This window comes from Phaenicophaeus curvirostris, chromosome 7 (assembly GCF_032191515.1).
Source record: "Phaenicophaeus curvirostris isolate KB17595 chromosome 7, BPBGC_Pcur_1.0, whole genome shotgun sequence".
NCBI lineage: Eukaryota > Metazoa > Chordata > Aves > Cuculiformes > Cuculidae > Phaenicophaeus > Phaenicophaeus curvirostris.
This window is the reverse complement of record NC_091398.1, coordinates 23,918,173-23,945,659: the sequence shown is the minus strand read 5'-3', so window position 1 is coordinate 23,945,659 and position 27,487 is coordinate 23,918,173. Positions and strand designations below refer to the sequence as shown.

The 27,487-nt window shown below is 38.9% G+C and overlaps 1 protein-coding gene across 8 annotated transcripts in view; it reads left to right on the top strand.

Moving 5' to 3' along the window:
• The window catches only part of SLC4A10 (solute carrier family 4 member 10), a 165,208-nt gene that overhangs the window by 87,698 nt on the left and 50,023 nt on the right, over positions 1-27,487 (top strand). For all 8 annotated transcript variants that reach the window (XR_011337746.1, XM_069861228.1, XM_069861225.1 and 5 more), the window contains 3 exons: positions 622-760; positions 6,591-6,751; positions 19,153-19,341. Coding sequence is in view for 7 of the 8 variants with exons in the window: in XM_069861228.1 (XP_069717329.1) it covers positions 622-760; positions 6,591-6,751; positions 19,153-19,341 (489 nt within the window). In the remaining variant the exon portion in view is untranslated. The remainder of the gene's footprint in view (positions 1-621; positions 761-6,590; positions 6,752-19,152; positions 19,342-27,487) is intronic.

The following is a 27,487-nucleotide window of genomic DNA, read 5'->3' as shown; positions in this document are numbered from 1 at the left end:
AGACGGAGACAGCAAGAATAAAATGGGGAAATTGGGACAGATAAATAACTTGTTTCTTTGGAACAGTCTGAGAATGTAGAAGCAGTTTACAAAGGGGCAGGGGATGGTAGATGCAGATGGTGATATATTTTTTTGAAGTTTCCAGATGTATATTGACATTAGAGAATTTTCTTCTGGATTCTTTCTCCTGCTAGGTGAAACAAAGAGTGCACATTTGGTATAGCAGCTTTACAAACTGGGCTAGATCTGTAGATTGAGACTTACAATGTGTCAAAGTGGTATTGGTAACACTGGAGTAAAAGACTTACCTCCTCTATCTGTGCTGCCTTTTTTTGAGAGATATCGTTCCAGCTTCCAATAGTCACTGCTTCTGTAGAAGATGTTCTATTTTTAGATGAGTTTGTTTAATTAGCAAGCTAGAAAATGACAATAAATAAAGAGGACTCAATCTGAAGATGTTTGTGTATAAATGTTCTTACAGCATAACTGTAATCAATTTTTCTCTGTAGCAGTAAGCAATGTGGATGAAAGAGTCTGGATAATGCCATGAAATTTTGGATATTTCCTTGCTCAGGGTGAAAGAATTGGTCTTCTGGACTTGATATTTTTATTTTTCCTCAGATACCCCATCACAGAGGGTGCAGTTTATTCTTGGGACAGAAGACGATGACGAGGAACACATTCCTCATGATCTCTTTACTGAGCTTGATGAAATTTGTTGGCGTGAAGGAGAGGATGCAGAGTGGAGGGAGACAGCAAGGTGAGTGTTTTCATGAGTTTTTAAAAATTATCTGTAGCTACTGGTTGATGTACTGAGGAATGATTTCAGAGCTGTGGCAAACTCAGGAACAGATTTTGGATAGAAAGCTTAAATAAAACCGTAATTTTAATCCTTAGACTGCTAGTATTACAACAGCATTTGTTGTTTCCCAGAGCCAAATGTTTTCATCTGGATTTATGAAATATAGGTCAGAATGAATATACTGGAGAGGGTGTAGTAAACTTATAATATATATGAGTTAAAAATGACTGGTTTTATTCATATTTTAGCTTATCATTGTAAGAAATTTTCAAGCTTCACATTCTGTTTCAATCCTCAAGAAACTGATAACATTACCGTTATAAAAAGCAAGGACTGAGGTTATTTTTGAAGCAATTAAACTTTTACATGTTCTAAACTATGAATGAACAGTTGATTTTGAGACTTGGAATGTTCAGTGTTGGATTGGTTTGTTTTTCCAAGTCACGTGAAAAGAATGTTTAGATTTCATTTTCATGTTTGTTTCCTTGAGCTGTAAATGGGAATGGGGGATGACTTGCTTAGTTTCGTTAACATTTCCCAGCAATCCTTGCCTCGTTTTCCTTTTTAGAACCTTAATTCTTCCTTTCCCTGCCAGTATTTTTTGACAGCATTTCTCAGTGGTGCCCAGAAGTCTGTGGACCACATCTATTAATAACAGCAGGATAAAATTTGTGCAATTTCTGAAAGGATTTTGTGGGGAACTTTGTATGTGGGCAGTTTGGCATTAATATTGCTGTTAGGTTTCCCTTTAATTTCCTTATAATTCCCTGCTTTCCCAGAGGGCCACAGAATTTTCTGTGACTTTCCCTTCCCTTAGTTGTCTATTGGAGGCATAGTCAGATGCTAAATATAGATCTCTACATGTAGAAGATGCTCATATGGGGATTGTGCTGCAAAATGAATGTAGTAATGTCCCTAAATAATCTTATTAATATTCAGAGAGAGAAAATCTAATCAAGTTAATCATCTGCACTGTTCTCTTGCTGATTATGAGTGTATAGGACCTCTTCTAGGAAGGTATCAGCTTCTATTGTGATTAAAAATAAAAATCACTGTGGCTTATATTATTTTTAAGGAAGGAAATAACAGCTTCTCTATTTCAACTAAAAAAAAAAATCCCTTTGTGAATCATCGAAGAATTGTTTCTAAAAAATTATTGATATAATAGTGCCTAACATAAATACTTAATTGAAATAGAATTTGAAAGGATTAGGTAAAATACATTTCTATTTAGATTGATCAGCCTTTCCAGTTGTCGTTTGGGAGCCAAAGAATCAAAACTGTTTAACAGAAACAAGATGAGATTGTTGAAAAAAGGGCAGGAGAAAACTGCCAGGAAAACTTGGAGCTTAGAAAGTATAAGAGTGATGTATGATAGCTAATAGTAAAAATTTCTTTAGCTTTAGAAATAAGATGAAAACAAAGAAAGAATGGGTCTGCCACACAGAAAGAACTGGTCAAGATAAATGATTTTTTTCAGTTTGGATCAAAAATTTCAGACAGCATTTGACGTGAGGTGGCTGGCTGTTAGAAAAGGAGGATGTGGCAGTGAAATGAGCAAATTAAAAATGAAGGCAAGAGTCAAAGTGCTTTATCTGAGCAAATAAAAGGATCCTAGAAAAAGATCCTTCCATCCTAGAAAGCTGAAAGTACATGTATTTCACAGGTATGGTAAATCCCATCTGTGAATCATTCAGATGGGTTGTTGTGCTATAGCAAGCAAAGCAACACTATAAGAAAGGATGAAAATGGTCAGAATGAGCAGAGGCCTGATATTTCAGAACTATACAAGTCTTGGAACAATGATGTAAGGAAAGAATAGTTGTAGACTTTGAGCTAAGTGGAAAATTGGTTAAAATGGAATAAAATGGTGTATCGTGTAAGACTAACTTAATACTACTATTTAATCAGATAACTGATTTTTGGTTTTCTGACAAAGAAAAAATGGTGATCTAATTTTTTTTTTAGTAAACCATTTTATGTAAACAGGGGTGAGAATTTATTACTTAAACTCTGTTTCTAGTTTAAAAATTGTATTAGTAGGTAGGGAACCAATTGAAGTGGGGAAGCCGGTCATGCTGAAAGATTAAACTGTTACTGTGGAAAGCAGTGACAACCACCTTATGAAGAATAAGTAAATGGCATTAGTAGTCAATGAGAAAAAATACAATTACAGTAATGAGACTTGATGATGTTGAGAAATTAGGAGATATTCTTTATCTAATAATAGATAACGGTATACACAAAGAACAAGGTGACTTTGAGTTGAGTAATAGAAATGGGGTGGTGTTTAATATGAAAGATCATAAACTAATACAATAGATTATTTTCCATACTGCTGGTTGATTCAGGACTTCAGAAATATTGATTTGATAAAAAACATGATATGGAAAGGATAAGCACTGAGTTTGTTGCTGTTTCAGCCTTATTATATGTTTTCCATCTGTGTGGAAAAGATTTGTAAATCTTAACGTCTGGCGTTGGCCATATCTCCAGGTAGATGAGTGGTAGATAGTGGAAGACTTGGTCATTAATCGCACTTAATGAGAGTGATGGCACTAAGTGGTTCTGTAGTCATTTTACCAAGCCCTGCATGGACTGAAGGGTTGGGTTGAGTCTGATGCAGTAAATGTGTATCTTCATATTTTCAGTTTCATTGAAATTGTACGCGCAGTTCAGCCTGAAAATTATTTTTAAAAATATCTCGAGCAAACTATGTAAAACTATTTGAGATGTTTTGTCCTTGGTTGATCAAAAGAGTAGCACATCAAACGGAGCCATGGATAAGGTTTGACTGAAGCTTGGTGTTCTTAAGGTAATTATCCTCTTTTCCTGTTTCTTGGAAGTGTAAGTCCTTTCCTGGACTCCAGACATAGCAGTTCTCACGAGCAAAAGCATTCCTGCAGTTTAATTAGTAGGAGCAAAAAGTGCATTGCTGTTGCAGCCTATTCTGTTTCAGGATCTGATTTTAGGCTGTCCTATCCATGGAATCAGTTAGCAAGCAGAATGGAATAACTTAGTTACTTTGATATAGTGATAAAATTAAATTTTTTTTATTCCATTAATTGATTTCAAGCCAAAAGAAACACACACCTTTCAAATAGTCAATTCTAAGTCTTAGAATAATTTTTGTATGCAGCCCAGCTGTACAATGTGGAGAATGCATGAAGTATAGTTACTTTTATGAAAAAAATATTTCTGGTAATAGTTGGAATTTTTTTGTAAACACAACAGTATAGGTGCAAATAGCAGCTGTTAGGAAAGCAGTTCATGTTTAAAGCAATCCTAATAACCTCTCGTGGTTATGGATGGAAAGCAGTACCTGATTTATAGCAAGTTTTACCCAAATTGTTGAGGCTTATTTATCTGCTAATATAAAATGAAAATTTTTGGGAGAATATCACTACATTTCTGGAACAGAAAAGAATATGTAGTAAGGGGGAAAATAGAAAAACATTTTGGAAATAAACAGCAGTGTTTAGGCTTGAATTTCAGTAGAAGCAGCAAAGTTATGAAAATAAATCTCTGTCCATAGTTTAGAAAGTAAATTGTTAATAGTGACTAGAAAATGCTTGTACATGTAAAACTTACGAATATAAAATGAAAATGCATCTCCTCTGGATCAAAACTTTCTTCTGTAGAAACTAGGTCACAAAAAAGTAGATTTGTCACTTCTGCTTTGTTTCTGACATGCTTGTTTACTTTGGTTCATTTTCTAATCTGCGTAGGCGGGCAAAAGCTCATGTGGAAATTTATACAGATTGAAAGATTACATTAGTAACTTTGACTACTGAGCGGGTTGTGAGTGAGTACATAATCCAGCTGTCTGCTGCAGACATTACAGACTATAAAATAGATCATGTGCAACTCCCCCACTTCATATTGTGCACCAAAGTGTTGGAACTGAATCTGCAATGAAATGTGCACACTCTTAATAAGACTTTTGAAAAACTGATGGAGATGACTTTGAAAGATATAATGTGTGTGCGTACGTACACCGCCCCCCAGTAATATTTTTCCTCCAATAACATAGCTTGCTCAAACTCTGGTTGGTATGTTTTGTTCCAGCATGTATGCTATTGGAGGAACTAAACTGTATGATTGATATACCTGAGAGAGTCTTTACCAGTAAAAGAAAACCACATTAATGAAACTGCTCTTCTGTGTGATCAGACATAACTAAGATGGTTCTAAATATATTCCAAGCAGATGGGGCAATGCGACATATGAGCTCAATACACAAATGGTGTTGGTGGTGTTTTCTGGGAAATAATGAAAGTCTTATTCATCAACCGTATCAATTTCAGGGGCCAAACTGCAAAAGAAAATATATTAAAATTTGTTAATTTGTATTTTTCTCTGGGAAGCTAAGAAGAGTAGAAAATTGGGAAATTGGGTATCTGAATTTGGACTTAAAACCCATTTTCTGTCCTTCAATCTTGTTTGTGAATTCCGAGGGTTGCTAAAATGGTATTATGATTCTAAAAACCAGTTGAGCATTTAGAATTGAACAACTGTGTGTAAGATTAGAGATTTGTTTATGTTTGCTGCTGCTGTTTCCTGTTTGATACATTAATTAAGGATTATCTGACGTAACAGAGGAACGTTACTGAAAAGAGAAAAGGTGCTAAATGTGATTTTCACTTGATAAGATCAGTAAACTCATGTAACACTTATGAAAATAAAAATAGAAGTTTATTCCGAATGTAGAATTTTCTCAGCTATGTGTAATTTGTGTACTAGCCTGTTGGTTTATTAACAATATATGATAATGTGTATAAACATATAAGTTTTGATAACAGTAGGAAATTGGATACAACCCTTAGTATTATACTATTCAAATTGATTGAAACTCAAATGAGGATGATCATGATGACAGGTATTATTTGAGCAGTAGCAACAGTTTCCTATGGATTTTTATGTTGTGTGAACTTTGTCTGATTGACACCATAAAGTCTAATTAAATCTGTTTTGATGATTTAGACTTTTCTTGTCCATGTGTCCCCGATAAGTTATCAGCCTGCCTCTGTCCAGTCAGGTCTCTTAATGAAACTTTTAAGAACATGTTTATCTTTTATGACTAATTTAAACTTTATTTAGAACTGGTCAGTATATTCAGAATAGGTAATATCCAGGACAGACTGCAGCGGTATAATCAGATAAGCAAAGTTGAAGCCTGTTTACACTGACAGAAAGTAATGTGCAGTTAAGTAACTAACAACTTTAACAAAGTTCGTAACGGTGTCTTTTGTGAAAAGATTGTAGTGTTGATAACAGATACAGATTCTGTGATGTGTGAATATGTCAGTTTATTTACGTGAAATGTACTTCTCTGTTATGTTTAGTCCAAAGTGAAGGCTAAATGGAGAAAATTCTCTCCTTATGTATATTATGTATATTCTCTCCTTATATATATGTCTTATTATGTATAGCTTTTCTCTTTTTTTCTACCACAAATTCTTCTGCTCTATCCTTTTCTTACTGCTTGTTGTTGTATCATAAAAATACCATTGTACGCCAAAGAATTACTCGAAGTTTTTTGTAAAGTATGATAATGATTACTTAATATGCTTCTCTTTTGATCACTGTGGTCAGAATTTATCTTCAAAAATGGTATAATACAGCGTTATATGGGAAGAAGCAGGCAAGGGAAGTTTCTCATTTCCTACAAAGAAAGAATAAAGTGAAATCCAAAGATATATTTAACAGTGATCTTTCACTATCTGTGGAAGTAATTTATTTTTTGTTCTTATGCACAATGGAGTTATAAAATGGATTGCTTGTACAGGTGGTTGAAGTTCGAAGAAGATGTAGAGGATGGTGGAGAGAGGTGGAGCAAACCGTATGTCGCCACACTGTCACTTCATAGCTTGTTTGAGCTGAGAAGCTGTATCCTGAATGGCACGGTTCTTTTGGACATGAGAGCTAACTCCATAGAAGAAATTGCAGGTATGTATTAAATTTGCATTTATTAGTTGTGAAAATTAATCATAAAAATCAAGCGCTTACAAAATTGCTTACAGGAAAACTATTGCATAATAATCAATTTGGTTTAGAAACTCCTAGGAAATACTTTACTCATTATATTAGAAAAGAAACTAATGTCTGACACAACTGATGAATATCGGAGTTATATTTTTGGTATAGGATTTGCAGTTTTCAAAATCAATCTTTATGCAAAGGAGAAAATAAAAATGGAATGGAGTTCCATTCGGTTTGGATGTATTTCATTAGAACTGGCATGTTCTCTGCTTCTGCTGTGCTACCTCACATTGTGAATGATGCGTGTGCTGACTTCCACTGAATCTGCTGCTGTGATAATTGCAGACAATCTAGTTTAAAAAAATGAAATTATAGGGAAGTATTCATCATATTTATGTAACATGATAACAGACCAGTTTAAAAGTGGTCTCTCAGTTGAGAATGAAATCAAGGACGATAATATTACGAATTTTCAAAATTTTAAGATACATTAACGTCTTTAACTAAATGGAGTGTATTTTTTCCAAAGTGTGTTGGGCTGTTGCAGTTCTAGAGGTTTTGAGAACAGCAGAAGCAGAAAGCGAGAGGCAACATAATGAGTGAGTCTTATCTCCCAGAAGTATAAGTGAGATCAAGACTGAATGCCTTTTCCTACCTTCCTGGTGTTTGCCATAAAGACTGTAACTCGTTAGTGCAGTGAGCTTTGGTTTTTGGCAATGCATTTGGTACCATAATAGTATAGGCCTGTAACGTTCAGCCTCAGGGAATCCTGAAACCACAAAGGCTGCATGGCCGTTCTGGTATTGTGTAGGACAGTCTGGTATATTTATTCAGGAGCAGCTAATTTGAATTAGATCATTTATAAATAAATTTATTAGTAAACAAGAAATGAAAATAAAGTGAGTTACTTTAGTCTATCAAGACAGGGCTAATGTATATTTTATAATACAAATATATTTACATTATATTTTAAAACTCATCATTGACATGGTAACACCCTGTGCAAGGGATCATGTGCTCCTATGTATAAATCTCTGTCTCTTCCAACAGAAAAGACCCAGAGCAAACAACTTCGCTATTTTGTACTCTGAGGTCTCTATTTTTCTGTTTATTTACCCTTAGTAATGGCTGGTCTTATGCTCATGGTGGTTACTGGACTGGTATCCTTGTATATCTTGCATCTACCTAAAAATTTTGCCTTGCTTCTACCTCAGTGTATTTCACAGCATTTCTGAAAATGATGCTGTATGTGTAACTAAAACATTTGATATTTTATACAAATTTACAAGTATTGCTGTTTTATATAAGTATTTTATATTTATATTTTTTATATTCTCCATATTGCAAACATTGCTTGCGGATCAAATACGATACAACGTAAATTTGGGAAAAGAGCACATGTGCAGAGAAATGGTGCATGAGTGGTTGTTGGGGCCTTTTTGTTACCTGGTCACAGGTGCAAAATGTGTTAAAAGAAAATGTAAAATACACAAATAAAAACGGAAGAATCTTGTTTAGGTAAAGGTAAAAAAGACACATTTTTGAAATGTAGAATTTTTTAATTTCTACATTAGAAAAATGTAGAAAATTTTCTAACACTTAAAATTATCAAGCAAACTGCTTTTTGAGCGATGTGTAGGTCTATGAGCCAGATAAAATTTATTTTAGTTATTTACGTTACCAGGTAAGGGAGATACTGTTCAGTGGGCTATTTTTAACAGTGGAATTAGAATTAGAATTGTGGTAACTGCTTTTTGCATTTACCTTTCCCAAATTGTTTATGTCAAACTGACGCAAGCTATTATTAATCCAAATCTGCAGAAACATATGTGGGTTTCTATTCTGTGGCGAGATCTGATCCTCCCATGAATCATGGTCTGAATCAGAGCTTCAAAATTTGTCTTGACTATGATAAACATGTAGAGTAAAAAGCAGCTGGTGTGAAAGAACAAAGGTGTTTATCAGCAGGCTGGTTAATATTTATTTATTTATTAAATAGTCAAGAAATACTTAAATCAGCTGCTTGATGTTCTTCTACGGCTTTTTTCTTAATTAGTACACTAGGATTTTCAAGCTTAAGATCTACATTTTTAATCCAGAAATCACGCAGCTTCTTCCATAGTCAGCTAAGAGATCCTTTCCAGAATTGTTTTTGCTTAAGTAGGTAAAAAGCTATTAACACAATAACAGTAATCTCAGTGACTTTTTTTTCTTGTTTTCGGAAGATGTTTTATAGTGAGATCACAGTGAATGTTTGTAATCTCTTATTCACTAGTTAGTTGTAGTCAGTTTGTTTGTTTAGTTAACAGATCCAAGGATTACAGCATTCACAATACCTACTGTGCTTTGAAACTCATCACAGATCTAAGTCGTAGAATTGATGAGTAACTGTAATGCTATTTTGAATCAATCCTGTTTCCAGGTTGTCTTGATTTGCTCTTCAGGAAGTCTTGTTTCTTTTGACAAGAGGCTTTAGGATGACGTTCATGAATTGGCATGTACCATTTTCACTTAAAAGTACCTGTTGTTGTGACAGATGTGAGTGTATTTTGTTTGTTGTTTTGTTTGTTTGAACTGGTAGGCATCTCTTTTTGGTAAGATGATCTGACACATGAAAAGATTTGCATGGGTCTTACTTTGTCTTTGAGAGAGGATTTAGATTTTCTCCCTCTGTAGATTCAATAAGGTAATTATTTTTTTTAAACAACTTCGCAGCAGGTTCTTCCATCACATGAATTTGAGTGAATTACCCATGTTCTGTCAGGTTTCTTTGAAGAGATATTTTTTTCCCCTAGAAATAAAGTTGGTATTCCATTTGTTTTCCTCTATTATTATTCTTTTTATTGTTGTTGTAGTAGTAATGCTGTTTTACTCTTCCTCAATCAAATTCCTTTGTAATTCGGTGCTCTTAATACTGCATGTGTAGTTCCTGCTATCCAGTGCTTACAAAGTTATAGTGTGGCACATATTAGGTAACACTAGGAAGATGAAAAACTAATAGCAGTGGTGACAAACACACCACCAAGATATGTAAGCTAGGTGTGTTAGAAATTTGATAATTCCAAATCATATGACATGCTGCTCTTTTTTCATATAAACAACCACTGGACCTGAAGATTAGACATAACTTTTATCTCTCAGGAAATCCATTCCTGTCTGTTGTAGTCAGTTGCTCTTCGCTGTCAGTAGTTACACTCCTCCTTATGGCAGGCTTTACAATGCAAACATTGTTTTTCACCTTGGAGTTGGTATGTATTCCAATTGTATCTGACAGTCCTGACACTTCAGAATTCAAAGAAACTGGTTGGCTTCAATTTTTTTTCAATATTTAACTCTTTCCTTATTTTGCTTGCTAGCTATTCTCATGCTAGGCTAGTCCAGTGATCCTTGTAGTTTTGGTTCTTTTCGATGCTACTGTGTACCCTGCATGTAGGAGCATTTGCAAAAGCAGAGTACAACCTGTGGTCTTCAGTGGTCTTCCTAAATTAATTTTGGTTCTTGTACTTCTGATACATAGTTTATTACTCAGGATTTTTTGTTTTAATACCATCTGTTGATAATTTTACTTCAGTGCTATACTGCATTGTATCTTTTGAGAAAAAATAAACTGATTGTGCACATGTACTTCCTTTTTACTTGTCTTAACACTTTGTTAGGGAGAAATGTGTGTCGTGTGTTTGTTGGTAATATCTTGCTATCTGGGCTATATTCCAACATCAAATTGTATTTCTGTAAATGCACTGCCAGTCTTCGTATCCTTGAAAGCAGTATACTTACTCTTTGTTGCTAAATTGAGACAAAGAATTCCCATGTGTTTTAGTCAAGGCTTTTAATCTATAAACACTTATTCACTAGGGCATTAAACTCTCAACACTTAGCCCTTGAAAATTTCTTTTATTGAAGTCCATGTTTTAAGACCTTAATGGACTTGTGGTAAAATCTACAAATGAAAAAACATTTTCTAACTGTTTGCATGGCTTTCAGAACATTTTGTGTTTCATCCCTGGAAACTCTGATAATTCTGCGTAAAAATATTTTGGCACCAGCGATGTGGTGAGAATTTTTAAACCATCCTGTTGTCCAGCATATCCATTCTTTATTAGATTCTTTTTCATTCCAACTGCCTTAATAAACAATGACTTGATCTACAAGACTGTAAATTTCTTTGGACAGGCACCCAATTTTCCGTGTTGGTAAAGAGCTTATTCGTACCTATGATGCTGAATTCACAGACAATGACATATTATAGTAGAGACTTCTGAGATGAATTTCCAAGGTTGTCATCATGTAGTGAAACAGCATGTTCATTCCTGAATTTTCTCAAATTGCTTTTAATTTTTTTAAGAAGGATTTTACATTTCCCCCAGAAGAGCTCACTTCATCTGCTGAACTTTATCCTTTTAAAATGATTTTATTTTATTAAACATATTTTGGGGTATTATGTTACTATTTTTAATGTGTGGCATTCTTTTTCACATGTTTTTGCAGTGGTTCCTATATCTGAAGCTAGCACTTCATGCACAAGGAATTCCTTTGAACATTTGATGTAGTAATATTTTTATTGATCACTTACGTATAAAACATATGCTAAAAGGAAGTCTGAAAAATCTATGTAATCAAAACAATTTATTTTGGAACTTGTCTTTTGAGGAGTTATTTGCCAGAATCTGGCTGCACGATTAGAGAGCAGTTTCACTGTGTTGTTCAAGTTGGCAGATGAAAATGTTCTCTTTTGATATTTTCATGTAGTTCCTTTGAAACCATGTAGATTCTCAGATTACCATCTGGTTTTTTGATTGTAACCACTGAATGAACCCAAAAGGTTCTTCTGCTTAACATATGATGCCATTTTCTGTTGTTTGGTTCAAAAACTGTTTGGTCCAGCCTTTAATGGCAATACTTTCTTTACAACATGAATCACAGATCTTGCATTTCCTTGTAGTTGTGCAGTGTACAGTGAACAAATGTCAAACCTTGTCAAATACAAACTGCGGCTTCAGTGTGTCACAGTGGTGCTTTGGTGACTTGCATGTGTTCGAAATATTAGATAGTCCCATTTATTTTAAGTAGCTTAAATATAGTAATGGTTTATTTTTTAAATTAAATTTTACATATTCCCATGCTTTCCAGCCCAGAGATCTGACTGGTTTTTCCACTAGCAGTCTTTCTTATGTTGCTCATGATCGAATTTTCAATCTGTGTAACAGTTTAATCTTGTGATTGAGGTCACTGGACTCTGCTCAACAACTCAGGGCATTACATCCCAAATGTGCAATTTTATTGATTTCGGTAATATCACATTAAGCTTTCAATCAGAACAAGTCTTCTTTTGCCTTTGTTTGCTTTAAGCTGTATTACTCCATAATAATGGAATTTAGATCTTATTTCACTGGAGCCATTTGTTTCAGCTGTGACGCTTGTGTTATGTTTCTGACTGTGCTTTTATGGTAAATTTAACTTTTATTACAAACACTGTAACAAAGCATAGGATTGTCTGTGAGCAGTCTGCTTCTCTGTGTGACCCGACGCCTGTCTTTCGTTCAGCTTTCACCTTCTCACTTACCCAGGCTCTTGCGTTTGTTTATTTTATTTACAGCTCACCATGTGGTGATTACGTCTACAGGGAAACCTTTATCAGGTTTTGTTCCTTTGTGGGTAAATTATAAATCTTTTACCAACTTCTGAATAGCATGGCATTGCTTTCTTCTGATTTATTTTGTATTTTCCCATGTTAACCACAACTCTAGGATTTTTTTTCAAGATTGCACAAGTCTATTTCAGCTTTCATTTTGTGTGTAGTGACAGAACCAATGTCACTCATGGTTCTTGTTCTGTTTAGAGATCTGAAATACATTGTTTTATGAGGTCTCCCTTCTTCTTTTGGTAGCATCCACTGTGATTTGTTAGCATAGCTCTGACTTAAAACTGTGCTTGCTTTCAGAGCTGCAAGCTGGGAATTTGAGCCTTATCTCTACTATTTACCATTTTGTGAAATACTTGCTCTTGTTCTTCAGTAAAATTGTGTGCTGTTACTTTTAAAAAGCAGGTATTTTTCACTCTGTCTTTCCTTTTCAAGTAATTCAGCTGAGTAGTTGAACAAAGTAATTTCAGGTAGGGCTGGAAATCTGTCTTGCAGTGCACTGGAATGTTCTGCCTCCTTGGATAAGCAGGCTAAATCCACTGGCTTAGCTTGTTTGTAATCACTGTTGTAAACACTGTAAATGGGTCTTGGTTCACAAATGCAGCCCAAGAATCCTAATTGGTAGTTTTCTGTTGCTCCTAGTGACTAACTCACTAGAGAAAATGTATATTCAGCTTCCTTATAGAGACAGGTTAAGATAAAGGATAACATTTCAACTGAATGTCGTCCATAAAGGATTCTTTTGGGGTTACTTCTGTTTTCTTCTCTGTGTCTTTAAGGGAAAGAAGACAACCACAAACCAAACAAACCTTGGCTTTTAAATTAGGTTTTGTAGTCAGTTGTCACTGCAATCATGATGCACACAAAAGCCCATGTGTTCTGTTTTTTCTCATTAATCTTTTAATTTTGTTCTGCAGTTGCACAGCTATAAGCTTTGGAAGATTGAGAGGTGTATATACCAGCAACTTTGCTAGTATGTGCAAGTTGCTGTATATATATATGTATACACATGTGTATATATGCAAGTTGTATATACCAGCAACTTTGATGGTATATACTGAGTTGGATCTGGTTTCTTTACTCCCCACTGGAGAAGTCAGGCCCAATTTAACCTATTTACTTGTTAGTATTTTCTTTTTGGACTTCACGGGTATTTTGGTGCAAATACAGTATACCTTCTATAAATTTGTTCTGTGTTTCACCTGGGAGTTTCATGTAGTTTTGTACATGAGGTAATGGGGATGCTGTGAACCTGGAGCAATGGGGAATGAGCTGTGGCTACTCTTGCGTGTCTCCTTATTGCACATTTCCTTGGATCTGGGATGGCTCTGTGTGGATCTGGCTTCATATCTCTGTGCAAAGCTGCAGTGTGTAATAGATGACTCCAGGGTGAGTGGAAGCAGCCAACCTGCCTTTATATCCTCACAGACCCTAGAGGTAGGACAGATGCAGTTTACTCTGCTGGGCAACACATGAGCCATGCTGTATTTGAACTAATTTGAAATGTCTGTACCCCATGTGCTCTAATTCACAGCCTGGGTAAATTGTGCACAGGTGATGAGGAGATACATTTGAGTTACTACAGCAGCTTGCTTAAGTACTCACATTGCTCTCATTTACTCACAGTGTAAATGTAATGTAAATTCTGTATTGTAACTTGAGTGTGAATGAAGAAAACATTATTGAAATTATATGAAATTGCAAGTTTCTCTGAATCTTTTTAAATGACCAGGCCAGGAAGAATGTCTGGTTTTAACAGCTTGAAAAAAATAATTTCATGGTTGCAGTATGAATCAAAATTCCTTACTGAAGAAACATTCTACTTCATCATTCTTGATGTCAACAGATATAGTATGGTACGAGCAACTAATAGAATGAGTAACACTATGGATATTCTACATGTTGCATCTTGCTGAAAGTCTCCATGTGGTTGTGAAGTATCCTTGAAAAATATAATGGTAAGCTGTGTCTCTGGCTGGAAGTGGGCTTTGCAGGATTTCAAAGGTCATTCAAGAGAAGAATTCTTTAAAACAAATTAAAAAGTATTCTGGGGAAGTCTCTGTTTTTACAGTATAGCTGAGATATAGTGCTGTGAAGTTACAGGTCTGTGTTCTTTACTGTGTTTTGTCATACAGAGTTTTGAGAAATGGCTGTGCACTCCAGACAAAAAAAAAGTGGAGAACAGAGCTTTGGAAAGCAGGTGCAGCTTCAATTAGTGGGAGCATACAGGTTCTCCTTCTTACAGGATAAAGGAAATAGTCTGTTTTGAACGTGTGGTCTTTAAAATGGTCGTGTCTGCCATCAACTCTCAGACATAAGACCATGTTGAACTTATTTTTAAGCTTATCTTTGCAATCAAAGAGTGTTATGACTGACTTTGCAGAGGCTTGGGGTTTTAAAAGATATGTTAAAAACTTGAAGTGACTGAAGTGGAATCCCATAATGGTAGAAACCCGTCCATATATCTGAGACAATCTTTCTTACTGCTGTTCAGGTCTTGAAAAAAAAATGGTCAAAATACAGCAATCTGGCAGTAATTTGACTGCATGTGAACTCCCACAGCTGCTACTGCGAGTGGGTCTGTATTGAAGGAATGGCAGCTGGGGGGGAGAATCAAAGCAAGAAAGCATGTCTTCGCTCTTTCCAAATCTGAATACATCTTCCCTTTTTACATGTGGCAGCAGTGCTACAGTGAAGGGGAAGTTATAAAAAACTCAAGGTAAGCCACTTCATTCACTCTTTGGCAGGAAATATAAATGATTAGTCATCACACTGGCACTAACTCAATGACTTGTGTGACTGTTAACAAGTCTAGCAGGAAGAGCATAGGGGTATGATTTTCTTTTTCCTGGCAATTTCTCTCCTCAAGTGGATAATCTTAAATATTGACATCATCCTCAGCAATTAATATATTTTAATATTTAATGTGGAAAATACTGTAATTCCAGGAATGACACCAAACAAGTGGAGTTCCACTGATTTTTAAGCAAGGTGATGACTGCAACCCTAAATTTGCCTGTTCTAGAGGAGTCCTTTTTTTCAGCAATTCCTTTTGATTTCTGTCTTAGAGCAACTCAAAGAAGGTAATCTTTATTTTTGCATCTTCTACAATTTGTCTTATTGTTAGCAGAACTGAAAAGGAGGGGGGAAAGTGTCTTCCTAATTGTGCTATAGCACCGATGCCCTAAGTTATATGTATTTATTATTTATTTCTTCTGAAGTTGCCCATCATGTTACAGAAAGTACTGGCCTGGTTTGGGAACTGTGACATGCAAATTCTTGTACGAAGGTTGTCTAAAAGGAAGATGGTCCTATAGAATCATAGAATCACCAGGTTGGAAAAAAGATCTCTTTGATTATCTGGTCCAACCATTCATATCAAACACTAAACCATGCCCCTGAGCACCTTGTCTACCCATATTTTAAATACCTCCAGGGGTAGTGACCCAGGCACCTCCCTGGACAGCCTGTTCCAGTGCCCAGTGACCCTTTCCTTGAAAAATTTCTTTCTGATATCTAGTCTGAACCTCCCCTGGCCTGCTCTCCAGCCCTCTCACCAGCTTCGTTGCTCTTCTCTGGACTCGCTCCAGAGCCTCAACATCCTTCTTGTGGTGAGGGGCCCAGAACTGAACACAGGATTCGAGGAGCGGTCTCACCAATGCCAAGTAACCTCCCTGGACCTGCTGGTCATTCCGTTTCTGATCCAAGCCAAGATGCCATTGGCCTTCTTGGCCACCTGGGCACACTGCTGGCTCGTGTTCAGTTGTCTGCCAAATCAACACCCCAGGTCCTTCTCCTCCAGCCAGCTTTCTAGCCACTCTCCCTCTAGTCTGTAGCTGCACAGGGTTGTTGTGCCCCAAGTGCAGGACCTGGCATTTGGCCTTGTTGAACCTCATGCCATTGGTCTCAGTGCGTATCCCTTTGCAGAGCCTCCCTGCCCTCCAGCAGATCGACCCTTCCTCCCAGCTTAGTGTTGTCTGCAAACTTGCCAAGGGTGCACTCAATGCCTTCATCCAGGTCATTGATAAAGATATTGAACACGGCTGGACCCAGCAGTGAGCCCTGGGGAACACCCCTTGTTACTGGTCTCTAGCTGGAGTTAACACCATTTCCCACCACTCTCTGGGCCCGGCCATCCAACCAGTTTTCCACCCAGGAGAGCGTTCGCCTGTCCAGACCAGAGGCTGACAGTTTCCTAAGCAGAATGCTGTGAGAAACTGTGTCAAAGGCTTTAGTGAAGTCCAGGAAAACCACATCCACAGCCTTTCCCTCATCCAGTAGGTGGGTTGCTTTGTCATAGAAGGCAATCATGTTAGTTTTGCAGGACCTGCCTTTCATGAATCTGCGTTGACTGGGCCTGATCACCCGGTTCTCTTGCATGTGCTTCATGACAGCACTCAAGATCGCCTGTTCCATGACTTTCCCTGGCACTGAGGTCAGACTGACAGGCCTGTAGTTCTCTGGATCCTCCCTGCGACCCTTCTTGTAGATGGGCACAACATCAGCCAGCCTCCAGTCCAGTGGAACTTCCCCACTCAGCCAGGACTGTTGGAGGATGATGGAAAGGGGTTTGGCCAGCACAACCGCCAGCTCCTTCAATACCCTTGGGTGAATCCCATCCAGCCCCATAGACTTGTGGGTGTCTAGTTGGGCTAGCAAGGCTCTGAGACCACCTCCTCTTGGATCGTGGGAGCCTCATTTTGCTCCTCTAGCTCCTGGGTTTATACACAGAGGGAACGACTTTCTTTACAATTAAAGACTGAGGCAAAGAAGGCATTAAGTACCTCAGCCTTGTCCTCATCCTTTGTCACAGTTGTTCCCTTTGCATCCAATAAAGACCTGTCCTCAGAGCAGAGGCTCTACCTCCTCAAAAGGAGGTAGAGTTGAGCAGGAGGGTCTTTTTCTTGGAGTTGGAGCTTTCTTTTCTTTTTATCCTATGTTGCAAATTCATGGCTCCTTCTGAAAAAATTCTACCAAAGACTTTCTCTTGAACATGTGTTAATCTCTCTTTTGCCTTTCTGCCACTCATCTTGCTGCTATGCCTCTCTATCTTTTCCATGAGAGTCTAGAGTAATCGAAAAAATGTATTTATCTCGAGTGGGAGTGCAGAGATAACTGATACGATGGTGTTTGAATTAACCCTGGAGATAAAAGCTACCTTCAGGGTCAGGTGAAGCACCTTGAAGAAAGGTTTTATTAGTTTAGGCACACCACCAGTCAGCACTGCTCTTCAGCGTGAACCGTTTAGTCCACACCATTGTTAATACTGTGCTGAATGTAATTGCTGGAGAGCGTCAAAGCTGATATAAAAACTTCGTATCTCTCTTCATTGCAAGATGTGGATACATCTCTGACATTTGCAGCTGTTGGCAGTTGCATTTATCTTGGACCTAGCCTTGTCTTTTTGTGTGTGTCATTCTAGCTATGTAGAGTTGTTGGTAGCCTCTTCATAGTAAATGAAACATGCAGGTAATTTGTTGTTCAACTCTTAAAGCAGCTATGTATATGATAGATTGGCTTGTTATGTGGTTATTGAGAACTTCAGAAAAACTGTTGTGTTTTTTAAATGTATATACAATGCATAGCTGACTGTCAGCAATTAAACTCTGCTCTGAACCAGCATAATTATTTAATGCCTTTTATTACGTCTTTTCTCTTGCTCTTGGCAATTATCAAAGACCTGACAAATTATGTCTGCTGGCGATGCACCTGCATTTTATTTTTTCAGCTCTGCCTGCTTTTTCAGTGAGTTTACCGGTAAATATGAACCTGACTCCAGCACAGAATCATGAGCTGTCTGAATGTTCAGTACAAGCAGTTTTTTACTCAGCTTATTATATCGCTAATTTTGTGCAGTACAGCTTCTTCCAATGGATATGCAAGGACAGTGTGTACTTACATGCTATTTTACTTGCTTTGATACAAATTTTCTTTTTTTTTCCCCTTTCTTTTCTGTTAAGTGTTATTATTGTGGCTAGCAGGATTTCCCAGGATAATAATTTTAAAAATCCCTAAGAATTCTTAACAATTCTTTCGTATTTGAGATACACAATGCACATATTTAAATAGTTTTGAGCATGAATATGTAGGAATATTTTTCCACCAGTGGTCTGCGAAAATGGTTGTAGTTTCTGAGCAGGGGTATCAGTTTCATGTTTCTGATGCTTCCATGTAACAATTGTCTTGCAGGAACATGTACAGCTGGCAGTAGGATGAGATCTTACTAAGTATTTGCAAATAATGCAGCAAATTTTCCTGTATTGTCTAACCTGAAATTTCTTTATATTGTACTGAAAGTATTGTAATTATAAGAAATAAAGAGCTAGACTGCGATCTCCTGTGGTAAGTATAAAGGAAATAAAAAAGATGGCTTCTCACAGAGTGCCAGTCCTTTGTAACAAATAGGGTAGGGTTTGCTTGGCCAAAAAAAAAAAAAAAAAAGACACCTTATACACATCATAATCCTGGATTTAAATGTATGGGACATAGGTGACCTTCGTTTGGCAACTGCATTTCTTTTGAGGGATTGACTTCTCTATATTAATAACATCATTTTTGATTTCTTTTTTCCTGAGAGTGTGAAACAATTCTAGATAAAACTTAGCATTCAAAGGAGCTAATACGGTTCCTTTGTAATCCTGAAGGCTACTAATTTTTTTATTCCAAGTTAAAAAATAAAGTATTTCCTCTTTCCCCTCTTTTATTGTGTTTATGTATATATTTTCAGATATGATTCTGGACCAGCAGGTGGGTTCTGGGCAGCTCAGTGAGGATGTTCGTCACAGAGTGCATGAGGCATTACTGAAACAACATCACCATCAGAACCAGAAGAAGCTGAGCAACAGGATCCCAATTGTGAGATCCTTTGCCGATATTGGAAAGAAGCAGTCTGAGCCCCATTCCATGGATAAAAATGGTAATGTGTTGCTTCATTTTGGATTTTGAGCTTTCTATAACATCTGCCTGTTCAGGATTGCATGTGCTTTATACGCACATCTTGAACTCAGTGTGATTCCGCTCTGAAAAGCTACTGTGTAAAAGTGGTACCTTTTACATGAGAGGGGTTCCACTTATGGATTCAGTAACACACCAGTTTAAATTTGAAATTCGGATATTGTGCACAGTTCAGGGGTGTGCGGAGATATTCAAGGGAACAAGTTAGATGTTGGAAGCAGGCTAGCTATGTTGGTGTACTATTCTGTCCTGGGTAATTGGAATTATCCCCAGTGCAGTGCAGCTCAAATATACTGGTGGTGCTTTAGCTCTGTGCAGTCCTTCAGACTGAGCTTGAGCGTTTTGCACAGTGTTGCTCTGAACTGTGGACATGTTCCATTAGTGCTAGAAATGTGATATGATTATTTTTGACTTCTGTTGACTCTCCAGGGCCTATTTATTTATAATGTAGCGGATTGTTGGAGTAATTTCTACGTCTGTGACAGTGTATGCATTAGCTAGTGTTCAACTAGTGGTTCCAATATCATAGTTTAGTTTGAGGTGCTGGATAATGACAAAAACATTTTCAGATGACATTGTTGGAAAGATGCCAAAGTAACTGTACCTTGTTCTTTTGGAAAATGACTTTTTGGAAAATCACATTCATGAAAATGAGAGAGCACATTTGCAGAGTGTTTCTGCAGTAAAATACTGGCTTAATTTTTTTCTTACTTGCTTTTACAGAAATCTTTATAAGCTGTACTGTTGTTATAGGTTAATCATAATGAAAGATAATTTCTTATTGCCCTATCCTTATTATTTACATAAACACAGGCTTGTGTTATGAAACTTGCAGCCGAATTTTGCGACTATTTACATTAATTCACTGGAATTACACATTGTGGGATTACTGAGCTTTTGTTTCCAGTATCATCACCATACCTAGAACATTTATGGCTGGACACCATTAGACTGTAGTGACTCTTATTCCAGAAATCACCTTAGGTCTAGTGAAGGTCTGGGAAGTAGGAAGCAAGGAAACAGCTGTAGCACAGGGTAAATGCAGGATGCAAGAGTCAGCTGTGTTCTGAGGCAGATGGGGAAAGAGTAATAGTGTGGTTGATCTGGAAATATGAGGTTGTTGGTATAAAGATTAACTTTGGTTTCAGTCATTGCCATATGAAGTTTTAGTAGCTACTTCTAAACCTAGCCACTTGTCCAGAGGAGACTCTCAGACTTAAAAGGCAACATGTAATTTCATTTCAAGAGGATATTAAATAGAAACATATTAATTATGTTAAAGTATTGTTTTAAGAGTAAGGCAGATAGTAGTAAATATTAAGATGTGTGTGACCATGCATATGTATACACAAGAGTGAAAGCAAGTAGGATGATCGTCCATCCTTTTTAAGGCAACTTCCCTGTTGAATGCACAACTCTTGCTGATAACTTTAAGCAAATATTCAGGAGACACTTGAAAAAGTTAATGGCATAATGTTCCTATTCCTCAGTCTACACAGGATGCAAGGTGGCTGCTTGCATTCTATAAGCTTTTGCAGTAGACCTAATATAACAAATAAGCAGTAGGTCTCCTTCAGAAGACCCCTCAGGGCAAGCTGTAAGTATAATTAGCTCAGTTTCAGTAACTTTCTGTGTATGTTAATGGGACTGATGCAGTAATTCACACCAGAAACATCTCACTTCTGCCCAAGTTTCTTCTGGGAATCTTCATATCTCTATCTAATTCCTCCAAAAATAGTTTCTGATCAGGACAGCATCTAAACACACTAATTTCATATACTCAGTGGTTAAGTGATTCTTTAAGCAGGGAAACACATTCTTAGAGGTTTTTATTTGTCTATGCTTGTTTTGCAAAATGAAAAACTACTGAATCCCAGCTCACGTGCTTACATAGAAATGCCTCAGAACGCTCTAACTTGTGGTTAAAAAAATCACTTACTGACTTCCACTGCATTAATTTAAATTGTTAGCAGCATAGTAAACAATACAAAGCTAAATGAGAAGGTAAAGAGGCCGAGGACCATCAGAGAGTGTGAGAGGGAGATAGACCAGTGGAGTAGTGCTGTCTCTCTAACTCAGCAGCCTGCTGGAGCTGGTGTGTCCAAACACCATCCACCTGCAAACTGCAAGGTTGGGGGAACAAGAGATGGGGAATGGCAGCAAGTTCCTGCCAGATGAAGGAAAGCTGCTCCCCTCAACCAGACAGCAAAACCCCAGATCCCCCTGGTGAACAAGTACCAGGTGCTGCAGGTGGAATCCGACCCTGAGGATGAGGATGATGGCTCCCACAGCCTAGAATCCTTCCCTAGGCCACACCATCCTCAGAAAAAGATAAAAATATCCATTAAGAAGAAGAGGAGGGTGATTGTTGTAGGGGACTCCCTCCTAAAAGGAACGGAGGGACCCATTTGCAGACCGGACCTGCTCCACAGAGAGGTCTGCTGCTTACCGGGGGCATCAGTGAAGGAGGTAGCTAGAAAACTTCCTTCCCTGGTCCACGAGACAGACTACTATCCTCTGATAGCAGTCCAAACTGGTAATGATGATCTACTCAACAGAAAGACCAAAACCATCACGAAAGACTTCAGGGCCATTGGGAAAATGATGGAGGGCCCTGGGGCACAAATAGTATTCTGCTCCATCCCAAGGCTAAATAAAGAGGAGCTGGAAGTCAGGAAGAAGAATTTGATTAATGCCTGGCTCCAAGCCTGGTGTGAGGAGAGGAGCTTTGGCTTCTTTGATCATGGGGTGGCTCACGCACCCCCAGGCTTTGTTGCTAAGGATGGGACACGTGTGTCTCCTAGAGGGGCTAAAGCCCTTGCTAAAAACCTAGCTAAGCTCATAAATCGAGCTCTAAACTAGATGTGAAGGGGGAGGGGATTGAGACCAGGCTAGACAGGAACGAGCCTGGATGTGGGGCACTGGTGATTCGGAGAGGGTGTGCTGGTGAGGACCACCAGTACATCACCACACAGAAAGTGGGGGTGAACACACCTGGGGGTGCTAAGGGAGATACGGGCACTCTGGCACTAGCTACTCCAGTTACCAGGCAATTGGGAACGAACTCTGTTCCCTCTAAGAGGGCTGAAGGCTCGGCAGCTCAGCTGAAGTGCATTTACACCAATGCACGCAGCATGGGGAATAAGAAGGAAGAGCTGGAAGCTGTCGTAGGGCAAGGAGCCTATGATGTTGTTGCCATCATGGAAATGTGGTGGGATGACTCGTATTACTGGAGTGCAGCTATGGTGGGGTACAAACTCTTCAGGCGGGATAGGAAGGGTAGGAGAGGAGGTGAGGTAGCCCTCTTTGTAAGGGAGGTCTTGGACACTGCTGAGATGGATTGTGGTGATGAGGAGATTGAGTGCCTGTGGGTTAAAATCAGAGGAGCCCACCAGAAGGTAGATTTTGTGATGGGAGTCTGTTACAGACCACCCAGCCAAGGAGAAGCAGCTGATGAGCTCTTCTATAAACAGCTGGGGTTAATCTCTAGATCAATGCCTCTCATTCTTGTGGGAGACTTCAATCTTCCTGATATCTGCTGGAAGTACAATAGGGCAGAAAGGAAGCAGTCTAGGAGGTTCCTGGAGTGCGTGGAAGACAACTTCCTTGCACAGCTGGTGAATGAACCAACAAGGGAGGGTGCCCTCCTGGACCTGCTGTTTGTGAACAGAGAAGGCCTTGTGGGGGATGTGGCAGTAGGTGGATGCCTAGGACAAAGCGATCATGAGATGATAGGGTTTTCTGTTCTAGGTGAAGTGAAGAGGGTGGTTAGCAGGACAGTAGCATTAAATTTCCAGAGGGCAGGCTTTGAACTCTTCAGAAGGCTGATTGGCAAAGTCTCATGGGAGACAGTGCTTAAGGGCAAGGGAGCCCATGAGGGCTGGGAGCTCTTCAAAAAGGAAATCCTAGCAGCTCAGGAGAAAGCCATCCCCATGTTCCAGAAAAAAAGCCGGCAGGGGAGAAAACCAGCTTGGTTGAACAGAGAGATCTTGAGTGATATCAAGAAGAAGAGACATGTTTATGGGCTCTGGAGGAGGGGACAGGCCTCTTGGGTGGACTGCAGGAGGGAAGTGAGATTGTGTAGAGAAAAAATCAGAAGGGCTAAGGCTCAACTAGAAATCAGATTGGCAAAGTCTGTGAAAGATAACAAAAAACCTTTCTACAAATCTATAAATAATAAAAGGAGGACTAGGGAGACCATACAGTCCCTATTGGACGCAGAAGGAACAACAGTGACAGGGGATGAGGAAAAGGCTGAGGTACTTAATGCCTTCTTTGCCTCAGTCTTTAATTGTAAAGAAAGTCGTTCCCTCTGTGTACAAACCCAGGAGCTAGAGGAGCGTTATGAGGCTCCCACGATCCAAGAGGAGGTGGTCAGAGCCTTGCTAGCCCAACTAGACACCCACAAGTCTATGGGGCCGGATGGGATTCACCCAAGGGTATTGAAGGAGCTGGCGGTTGTGCTGGCCAAACCCCTTTCCATCATCTTCCAGCAGTCCTGGCTGAGTGGGGAAGTCCCACTGGACTGGAGGCTGGCTGATGTTGTGCCCATCTACAGGAAGGGTCGCAGGGAGGATCCAGGGAACTACAGGCCTGACAGTCTGACCTCAGTGCCAGGGAAAGTCATGGAACAGGCGATCTTGAGTGCTGTCATGAAGCACATGCAAGAGAACCGGGTGATCAGGCCCAGTCAAAACAGGTTCACAAAAGGCAGGTCTTGCCAAACTAACCTGATCGCCTTCTATGACAAAGTGACTTGGCTGCTGGATGAGGGAAAGGCTGTGGATGTGGTCTTCCTGGACTTCAGTAAAGCCTTTGACACAGTTTCTCACAGCATTCTGCTTCGAAAACTGTCAGCCTCTGGCCTGGACAGGCGCACACTCTCCTGGGTGGAAAACTGGTTGGCTGGCCGGGCCCAGAGAGTGGTGGGAAATGGTGTGAAATCCAGCTGGAGGCCAGTGACAAGTGGGGTTCCCCAGGGCTCAGTGCTGGGTCCAGCCCTGTTCAATGCCTTTATCAATGACCTGGATGGGGGCATTGAGTGCACCCTTAGCAAATTTGCAGATGACACTAAGCTGGGTGGAAGTGTTGATCTGCTGGAGGGCAGGGAGGCTCTGCAAAGGGATCTGAACAGGCTGGACCGCTGGGCTGAGTCCAATGGCATGAGGTTTAACAAGGCCAAGTGCCGGGTCCTGCACTTGGGGCACAACAACCCTGTGCAGTGCTACAGACTAGGAGAAGTCTGTCTAGAAAGCTGCCTGGAGGAGAGGGACCTGGGGGTGTTGGTTGACAGTGACTGAACATGAGCCAGCAGTGTGCCCAGGTGGCCAAGAAGGCCAATGGCATCTTGGCTTGTATCAGAAACGGCATGACCAGCAGGTCAAGGGAGGTTATTCTCCCTCTGTACTCGGCACTGGTGAGACCTCTCCTCGAATCCTGTGTTCAGTTCTGGGCCCCTCACCACAAGAAGGATGTTGAGGCTCTGGAACGAGTCCAGAGAAGAGCAACGAAGCTGGTGAAGGGGCTGGAGAACAGGCCTTATGAGGAACGGCTGAGAGAGCTGGGGTTGTTTAGCCTGGAGGAGAGGAGGCTGAGGGGAGACCTTATTGCTCTCTACAACTACCTGAAAGGAGGTTGTAGAGAGGAGGGTGCTGGCCTCTTCTCCCAAGTGACAGGGGACAGGACAAGAGGGAATGGCCTCAAGCTCCGCTAGGGGGGATTTAGGCTGGACATTAGGAAAAAATTTTTCACAGGAAGAGTCATTGGGCACTGGAAGGGGCTGCCCAGGGAGGTGGTTGAGTCACCTTCCCTGGAGGTGTTTAAGGCGCAGGTGGACGAGGTGCTGAGGGGCATGGTTTAGTGTTTGATAAGAATGGTTGGACTCGATGATCGGGTGGGTCTCTTCCAACCTGGTTATTCTGTGATTCTAAATAATTCTAGGAACTTTTATACAAGGGTAAATCAACATCTAATCTAAATTACAGTGAAGAGTTCCAAACCCAGTATTTTGGACACAGCTGTCTTTTAATCAGTTTGAAGCATTGCTCTGCTACTTGTATCCTTTAAGTGCTAATGCACATTTGGCAGTCTCCTGCATTGACCTCTTCAAAATAGACGATGGTCCTCTGATAAAATAAAGAGGTTGGCTTATATTAAGTTCTTCTCTTACTATCCATTGCCCTGTTACATTAAGTGTTTAAATCTTACTTTATTGCCTGAGTTTTACTGAAGTCAATATTAGCGTAGACTAAAAGTTAGTATTAGGATTCACAACTTTTTCCCTTTTCAAGACATCAGCAAATACATAGTTCTTGGCTTGAGTGGCAACTATTGCCCCAGTGCTCCAGTATTAAAGGAGTGGGGAAAGAGCTGCCTAATTTCAGGCACACTACTACAACCTCTTCTAGCATACTTTTATTTATTTATTTTCCTTTGGTAATTTGCCATAGTATGTGGTTTGTAAATTATGCAGGAATCTACACTGAAATGCTCAGCTTCAAGGAACTCAGCTGTCCTTACAAGCTTGACCCAGGTTAGCAGTGAGGTTTCTGATAATTTCCTTATGCTGCTACCTCGTGACCCAAATGCTAGAGTTCAGCTAGGGTATTGTGCTTACTGCAGCTCTGTATTTCTTTTTAAACTGACATGGAGCATCTGTATAAGCTTCCCATAATAATACAAACACAAACTATTAAAGTATAACTTTGGATCAGGCAAAAGAAAGCGAAAGAAAAGTCAGTCAAATCCATGTAAGAGAAAGCAAAATTAAGGGATATAAACTCCTTATGTTATAGTCAAGAGTGTGCTGCAAGACACATCTTTGTTTCCTGAGGGCAAACTGGTAAAATGCAATCAAGGCATCAAGTCAGTCTGCTTATTCCCATTTGTGCACAAACATTGTGTAGAACGTATGAATGTAAAACGTTCCATATATTGCCAACAGCAGCAGTATTGTTCTCTCTTTTTAATACAAAAAATGCATTAAAATAGTAAAATAGTTTATTATTGCTTTTACTTTCTGGATGAAAAGCCTAATTCCTAGAAGACTGCAGGGAGAAAACCAGATCATCTTGGGTACTACTGATGAGCTTACAGCTAGCTCAGTTTCCTGTGTCAGAGACCAGAGTTTTCGGAAACAGCAAGTGCCAGGAGCTTTAATGTGGCCACTTAATTGTACCTTTTGAAAAGATGTAGGGGAACTTGGACACTTTTTCTGCGCAGAAGGTGGTTCAGAGCCATAAATCCTTGCCATCTAGGTTACATGATACAGCTGAGGATGCAAACCGCCTTCTTTGTCCAAGTTCTTGATTACAGTAGCTTATCAATGTATCAGTTTCTAGACATTCAGGTGCAAAGCCTGCAAATTCAATATGTGACTATGCTGCTGACAGACCACTGTGATATCTTTGCTGGAAGAGTTGTACATATGTTCTTCCTCCATTTTTTCTTTGTTTGAGTCTGTCAGACCTTCTAATTAATTTGCTTTGTATTTAGTAGTATTATCTTTTGTTTACAATGGCTTTTCTTCACATCCTCTGCAGGGCTAAGATGTTAGGGTGCTATGGATTTACCATGCATTTTTAATGCTGCCATGCTGTGTTTAACTTTCACTTTTCATTAAGCATCAAAACTGTGAGAATTAAAAGCCTGCTTTTGATGTTCCAATAAAAAACGACAGTCAAATTTGGCATAAGAGCAGGAAAAATGTTTTTTTTAAGTCTAATTTGACACCAAAAAACCAAAATAGAGAGCAGCAAGTAATTTTAGCATAAATACTGTAAAAGGTGGGTAAAAATATGAATCTTTGTCATGAGTAAATAAACTTTAGAAAGTTCAGTTTGTAAAGCAATTTAACTTCTTTTTATTGAGATCAGTAGGTTTTTCACTGATACCTGTGAGCTGTGTCTGTAAATTCCTATGTCATGGTCTGAAAAGCCAAAGACAGTTGCAAACATACAACACCTTTGTATTGCTAGAGGAATACTAAAATAATTTCTTAAGACCCCTCTTTCATAAAAGGTTCTGCAATTCAGAATTTGAGCATGCATGGCATGGAAAAGTAGCTGATTTGACAACAGTGTAGTTAGGAATAGAAATTTTCATCAGGT